Source organism: Cyprinodon variegatus, unplaced genomic scaffold (genome assembly GCF_000732505.1).
Source record: "Cyprinodon variegatus isolate N-32 unplaced genomic scaffold, C_variegatus-1.0 Scaffold576, whole genome shotgun sequence".
Classification (NCBI taxonomy): Eukaryota; Metazoa; Chordata; class Actinopteri; order Cyprinodontiformes; family Cyprinodontidae; genus Cyprinodon; species Cyprinodon variegatus.
In genome coordinates, this window is record NW_015151029.1 from 22,201 (window position 1) to 30,370 (window position 8,170).

At 36.7% G+C, this 8,170-nt stretch overlaps 1 protein-coding gene across 1 annotated transcript in view; it reads left to right on the plus strand.

Moving 5' to 3' along the window:
• The window catches only part of slc25a21 (solute carrier family 25 (mitochondrial oxoadipate carrier), member 21), a gene marked incomplete at its 5' end in the record, with an annotated part of 58,456 nt that overhangs the window by 5,031 nt on the left and 45,255 nt on the right, over window positions 1-8,170 (plus strand). The window contains one exon of the mRNA XM_015392159.1: window positions 7,209-7,292. Within this exon, the coding sequence (XP_015247645.1) occupies window positions 7,209-7,292 (84 nt within the window). The remainder of the gene's footprint in view (window positions 1-7,208; window positions 7,293-8,170) is intronic.

Genomic DNA, 8,170 nt, shown 5'->3' on the forward strand with positions numbered 1-8,170 from the left:
GTTTTGGGTGTACTATTCCTTTAAAAGAGTCACAGCTGTAAATGCAACAAATGATGGTGGTACAAGATTAATACAGCTGAATGCTTCATTTTTTGTCTTTTTTAAGCAAATTATATTGGCCTAACTCTATTAATCACCTTATTTTTGTGGTTGTAATTTTTAAAAAATGAATAAAAGGTTGTTGATTCATCTTCAGCGGAGCAAATAAATGCACTCTTGTTAGTAGCCGCTGTCAGTGTTTCCTGTCAGTAAGCCATTCCATTACTTGCCACAGTTTTAACTTCACCTGATGTATTAAAACCGCATCTCACCTCAAGGTGTCTTATTAAAGTTGGTAGCCTCTTGAGTTTTTTTCCCCAAACAGACCCTGGCAGTGGAGCTGTTAGGCACCCGGTGTGTCATTACTGGATGTCATGAACAAATACTCTGATGTATTTCTGTTTTTTTGGGAGGAAAAGAGCAATTTTATGGAACAAATGTGTCGAGTAAGGCTTAGCTATTTATGCAACCAATACTGGTAAGATAAAAAACAAAAAATCTGGTGTGAGTAGGTATAGATTTAGTAAGATTTAATATGTAACTTTGGGGTAATCTGAAAACATAGATATACAAGCTAAGTTTATTTATGTTTAAAGGGTCTTGTCAAGGATACTATGTAACTACATTATCCATTTTTCTTCACATTTTATAGTTATCTCATAAAGGCAAATGACAAAAAAATAAACTTTAGGTCTCAGACGCATAACTTTTAATGTGGTGACAGATGTTGCTGTAGTTACTCACAGATGTTGGGGATTCGGCTAACAGCCGCAAATGGTTTACTATAGAAAACTTAGATATAGATAAAGATTTACATGAAGAGCAGATGTTCATTTTAAAGTAATTATCTTTCATCATTATCATGGAAGGGCTTCACATTCCGGTATGCTGATTACAGAGAACAAGTTTTTGATTTCTCTAAATACTGGTCGAGAAACAACCACGGTGTTGGTCTCCTGCTGCTCTTACTCAAAAAGTGCCTCCTTGTCTCATGGTCTAGTTCTATCATGTCTAGAAACTTTAAAACAAAAGAGAGACTTATTACTCATAGTCTATTTCTTCGGCTGTTCGTGTTCTAGCTGGAATAGCAGCAGCACAACCAGTTGCTCAGTGAACCCATCTGTTCTTCCTTAATTAAACAAAGCTTTGTTTTAAATATAGCGCCTTTAGCTCAATTTAGGTGACCTCCCTCTTTGTGAATGCTTTTGTGAAATTGTGTTCATAAAGTAATAGGCAGAGTTTAGCAGCAGTCTACACACATAAAAGGAATCCAACCTTATCATGCAAGTGATGGGAAAAATTACCAAAACCAAAGTACTCCGTCTGCAGCACATCTTCCACCACAGCTCACCACTTTTGCCATGTTCAAGGCCCACCGTGTGCCTTCCAAGCCTTTTTAAAAAAGGCTTCTGTGGTTGCAGCTTGAAAAGGACAGAATCTCCTTCTGGATCTATGTTTCAGCAGAGGTTTTTTTTTTTTTTTTTTTTTTTTATATAGGATCGTCATCCACAAAATTAAAATCATAACTTGACCAAGGAAAATAATTTTCTCCGTCTTACTTAATTAGAACTTTTTCAAATCTGTTCATGTTATAAACAGATGGATAAATCAAGACAAAATAGCAAATACATTTGGAATAAAAGAGTTTTTTGGTATAGATTCGTTTTTTGTTTTTTTTTGTTTAAATACTAATAATTAATTAATTAAATAAAAACTGTTAATAGGATATTAGAAAAATTACATAAATGTTTTAAGAATCAATAAACAGAGTCCACCTGTGTGCATTTAAATCAAAGTTTAAATCCAGCTGCTTTGTTCAGACCTCAGTTTTGCTGGAGAGCTTCAATAAACAGATGTCATCATATTAAACTAAGTAACTCTTGAGATAAAGTGTGAAGGAGATAGTAGGCTTTAAACTTTTATCCTAATTTATGAGCATCTTATAGAGCAATTTATATTTCATCATTCAATAACAATACAATTAGGGCACAACTGCCAACCTACAGACAATAAATAAATGAAACACAACAGTAAGAGCTTCAATCAGAGGAGAGAAGATTGGCAGATTAACTGCTACAAGTTCATCCTGCAAGTCCAACTTTTATGTAACAGTGGTAAACCTTTATTTGATAAAAACATAAGAAGTTCAATTTACTTGCTGCTAAATGCCTTGTAGCAGACATAGCAGGTGTGCGGAGAACTTGCTCTGTTTGCACAAGAAACTTTTTAGTTCCCGTGAAAATGTATAAATATGGGGGCTAAACTCTGCATGTTTTCTTGTACACACATCGTCATGGTGTAGCTCTGTGATGGTGGCAGAATAATAATGTATTTGAGTGTTTAAAGAAAAGCTTCAAAATTTATAGGAAGATAGATGGTTTTAAGTAGAGGGAAATCTTCATAAAGTTGTCTGTTATGGGAATCCTCACTAGCCCTGTTAAAATCAAACTCTGATGCAGATCAAAGAAACAAACTCTGGCCCACCTAAACGCATACATAGGTCTCTGTTCACTTCAAGGGAACCAAATGCAGGAAGCAGCCTGCAACACAGGGAACTGTGGTCAAAAACAATCTAAACAAACAAATTTGTAGGAAATATGCTTGAAGAAAATGGCTCATGGTCAGAGAGGAAGGGTGGGCAAATTAAAAGCTTTTGATAGGATGTGACATATAAGTATAATACAGCTGTGGCTAAGTGATCACAAGAACAACAATAGGGACTAGGTATATAGTTAAAAATGAACATCAAACAAAATATAAAGGTCTACTTAGGTCTCCAGGTTTAACTAAAATGTGAAATCAAAGGAAAATAATCATAATCGGTGCAGTACTTCCATGTTAACTGTTCCACTGTTTTTTGTTTTGTTTTTTATTTTTTTTGATTGAGGAATAATTTTATTTTTGAACAAAGCCAAATAAAACACTTTAGCAAATGACAAAAACTGAAAGTGTAACCAAAAGATTTAGTACAGAAGACTACATACTACATCTAACCGCTATTTTTCTTTTGGAGGCATGCAGGTAATTCTCTCTAGGGTGCACAGTAATGGCCTGCTTTCAAAATAGCCTTCAGATTCCTACAGCATTTCCTCACATCAGACTGACACCCTCTATACCTTCCATCTTCATCGATAGCAACAGTAGTTGACCTAATCACATTACCTTTACCACATCTACACTATATACATCAAAAGTTCCCACACAGATTTGTCTTTTTCCTAATAAAAGGTTATTAGGTTTAGATGGAAAGCATTTGATGTCACCTTTGATGTGTTGTTTCAGGACTGCAGGAAAAGAAAACAAGAACTTTTGTTAATTTTTTTAACACTTAGACCAAATTTTATTTGGTTGCATTAGGTGTAACCTTATCACTGGAGAGGTCTTGTTATACTGATACGTTGGACACGATGCTGAAATTGCTTGTTTTACCACCTGAGCCATGTTTTTAAGATTTCCAAAAGTCTGCTTTAACATAACAGTCCTCTACCATTGAACTAGTTTTAAGGTTTAAATAGTCTCCCTGTGCTGTTTTATCTCCTGCGTGTCTCCAGTAACACTTTCCTAACTCAAGACACAGGGGTCGTAGTACATAAGCAAACATCTGGACGAACAAACTGGTCCCAACATAGCTATTTAGGAAATGAGAGGAATCAGTTTTATGGATGTGAAAAAGAGTCCAAAATAGACATAAAGATGTTGTTGCTTTTGAACAACTAGAGTAAATCATCCTTCCTTATCCACAGTCAGTACAACAGCAAGTGCTTAAAAATCAAGATGCAGCTAAAATCCAAGCTGCTCTCAGGAAGGTTTGGCGGCTGGTGATCAAAAAATTGTCCCTTCTCAGTTTCCCACACAACTAAAACACAACAAACCCATATATTCAATAACATTTAGAATTTGAGTTTGCTTAAATACATTAAAAACTAAGAGATTTTAAAGTAAGAAAATATTCATTCATAAGCAAACGGGATGGTTGCAGATAACACTGCTATTTTCGTTAATACAGACAGACAATGGGCTAGTATTAAAATTGGCCACCTCTTTGTTAAACAAATATGTTGATCTCTTATTGAGCTTCCTTTTGGATCGTAGACTGGATTGGACTTTAAACTGTTTTGTAGACTGTCACATAAAAAGTGTAAAACAAAGATTCTGGCTTTAGCAATGCTTCTGTAATCGGACGTTGTTGCCAGTTTGATGATGTCCTTATTAACCAAATCCATTAGTACAACATGATAGCAACTTGCATAGCTCAGGACGCCAATCTTGTGAGAATACTTAAGCAAATAAGTAATCTTTCAAATGGTTTTCTATTGTGTTTAGGATTTTTACCCCATTGTATTTGTGTTTAATAAATACAATAGTAAAAGCTGGATATATTCAATACTCAAAAAATAGAATTTATGCTAAATTGCTTCCTTTACTTTGGAATCTAGACTCCATTTAACCATTTAAGAAATATGAATACATCAAATCTGAACTGCATTGCTCTAAAATGACGGCTCAGGAAAACATTCCTGACCTCACTTGTTGACGACTTGTGTTTTTTACCAAATCAAGTCTTTAATCTTTATAACAAAATAGTGATTTTCTTTTTATGTTTAGCCTTACTTTGTAATCCTTTTTCTTTCTTTTTTTTTTATAAAATCCTCATATACTAGTCAAACATGAACTTAATTATTGATAAGTGTTCATTGTTCAACAAATAAAATGAAACTATGAAAACATGAGGATCTCATAAGCTGTTTTCATTAAGAAATAAATAAATAAAAATACAAGTCCCACGCAATGTTGCAAAGTGCTAAACCCAAAGCCCTTGTGCCATGTTTATATCATAACAACTTATATTAATTTAGCTATCAAAGGCACAACAACAACTGGAGGGCGCTATGTGAAAGAGATTTTCCTTTGACCAGAAGCATCGTATCTTACGCCACAATACCATGTTACAACCCTACAGATGATAGGGCTAAATTATCTGGTAAAATGAGGATGAACTTATGCAATTAGAATATTAAAACCCCTTTTTTAAAATCTATATAAGATTTTTTTGTAACCTTATTAGAAGTTTTAAATGTATAAACAGTTGTTCTCCTTTTAGTTTCCCAGGTCTTTCAGTTTACCAGTCTGGCACCTCTGAAATTCCACAAACTCTTCGCTGATGTTCATAAAAAGCAAAGACTGGGGCTCTGGTGCGCCTTTTTAACATAATTTACCTTTTTGACTCCTTGTGAATGCATACCTTTTGTACTTTTACAGGCAGTAGGGTCAGATGGACTCAATCTTTTTTTTTATGCCAGTACTTGTCTTGTTAATGGAGCCGCCAACCTGCCCTCACCTTCAACCTCACCTGGGCACCTCTGGGCCCGTAAACCTCAAATACAGGAGAGGTGGAATGTGGGTGAAGAGGTCCCGGGAGAGCGTCTTGATAGACTTGCACATCTCATCACTTCTGAGTTTGCTGTATCTTTCAGTGAGGATTGAAAAGGATGCTCCAAACTGTATGTCTGGAAAAAAGCCTCAAGGTTTTCAAGGGCTCCTATTTAGAGTTTATGATCTACAAGCCCAAAAGAATTTGCCAGAGTCATATAGATGTTTGCGTCTCTTTAAAGGACATGTAAATCAATTTACTTGACATTGCTGAGTCATTGTAACTAAAACCAGATTTTTTTTTTTTTCCTGTGCAAATCACAAAAACAGGAAATCCATCTCGGATTCACAAAATATAAAAATCTTATTTTTTTAAAACATATTTGCTGTTAAAAGTAACATGAGAAGCTCCCTGATAGTTCCCCTGCTGCCAAAAGTACTTCAACTTCACCCTATTATCTCCCACTCTTCTGGCCCCCTGTTTGGTCCCTGGCTTTTATAGGAGGGTAGAAGAGGGCCATGAGGAAATGAGTTGACCCCTGTGTCACGAGTGGAGTCAAGGGGCTGGAACTGGACCAAGGCCCTAACAACCCCTCTTTTTTAGGGCTGGTTTAGGTCGAAGCGTGAAGAGCAAGGAAAACTGTGGACCGTTGACACGGAGTCTTCTAAACCCTTCAGAACCCTACCTTGACTTCAACTAAGCCAGATTTAACTTTTTTTACAAGCCCCAGTGGTCTTAAATCATCGAGGTCTCTTCTCTCTCTCCCATCCCTCTGGTTTCACCACCTCTCATACCTTGAGTCCCTCTCCTCTTCTTCATTTTTAATACGGTGTCAGACATCTATTTATTATGCTGTTTTTACTGGTTTTCAGGAATGGTTACAAGCTCTTGGGATTCCATCATATAGGATATTAGGAACGCCCCTCCAAGATGTCAATCTGTTAGCGATATGAAAGGCCTCTAACCTCACTAAACTTCCCCCATGGCTGAAACCCAGAGCTCTTTATGCTTCCATCAGGCACCCACATGGAGGACGTACTGCTAACCTTGTGACCTGGCAGTTGAAGCCATATAAAGAAGGAATCTTTCCCTTGTACCATTACATCTGACATCTCTCTGGGTCCTTGCAGACTTGCTGTCGTCTGTTATATGTATATGATCCTAAGCTAATTTTTCTATTTTTCTTGCATTTCATCCAATAATTTCTATGATCTGTTTGGTGATGTTTTTGTTATGCCGAAGGTCCAAACATCATAATAATCCACAATCTATTTGGCAATCATTTAAAGAGCATGGTTTAGGATTTGCATATATTTCTCTCTAGTATTTTACAATTTTTTACAGATAAGATCATCCTTTATTAATTAGCTACCTGCATATTTGGCATGCAACAAAAACTCCCACAATCATGCCAACCACATCAATAGTGTACATGTTAAAACAGGCTTACTGGCATTTTAGCTGTTGGCAAGCTTTCCATGAACGCTCAGTGTTGGGGTGTAGGGTTACTAATTGGATCAGTTGGGTTAAATAAATGTTTGAGTATTCCCCCGTACTAACACAACCTAGGATTTGGAGCCTCTCATCTTTGCAGGAGAGGGGAGGGGTCACATGAAGGCGAGAGGGGAGAAAAATAAAGTGGGAAATGAGCTCATTAATGATAGCATCAAATTTGTTCAGTGTGTTTTACGCTCGTGTGAAAGTGCTTCCAGGAAACACAAACATAGGTGAAATCCCAGTTTGAACAAAAACTACTTGTTGGAATATCACAGTTTGAGTAAAAAAAATGTTTTTGTAGGTTTCAAATCCAGCGTGGAGCGAGTGACCCAACCAGCTACAAGAGTTTGGGAGACTGCTTCCGGACAATTTTCCAGAGAGAAGGGTATGTATTTCACACCCAGGTTTGACATTAGAATGCACAGGAAATGCATATATATGTATATATAGATAAATGTCTATGATGAATTCCCTTTATAGTGCCTTACACTGCTTCAATAGTCAGAATCAAAGCTGCATGCTTCTTTTGGGCTTCCTGAAGACTTTTTTGTTTATTGTTCTTATAAAAATATTTTTTGGGGTCAGTTTGGATGAAAAAAACATTTCTTGTCAAAGGTTCACAGGTAGCTTAAATCCCCATTTACAATACACTATTGAAACCGTGCAGAGAAAGGTCCGAGCACAGTAACTAACTGTTTAGTGTAAAGTGAACTTAACTGAACTGAACAGTGCCAGACACAACCAAACCGTGTTAAAACTAGTACTAGTTCAACAGTAGGGCTCAGCATGGTTCAGTTGTTGCTTAGTTCTCTGATAACAAAAACTCTATTTACACTACCCTCTGAAACCGTTTCGTGCCGACTTCGGTCCAAGCTTGGATCAGTTAATCGTGCTGAGCTTGGTTCCTTACGACCGTTTACACATCACGCTAGCACGGTTCCTCGCCTCCTAGTGATGATCTGTGGTACTACTGCTCTCTAGGATTGAAGGAGGGATTCAAGCAAATCAAAATGGCGGTGCCCGTAACATTTAGGAAGTTATGTTTGTTTATAATTGTGATGTTTCGTTGTTTGCGGAGAGTCAGGCAAAAATGGCAGCCTTAAGTGAATTTACTTGACAGAGTCAGCTTTTGGGACGTTGATACAATAAATTATAGTTTAATCAGGGCTTACAGACACAGGAAACAATGACAAACGTTGAGGTTCATCACACTGCTAAGCAAAATCATCACTGGAAATTGTGTGGCTTGGTAGGAAAGCTAGT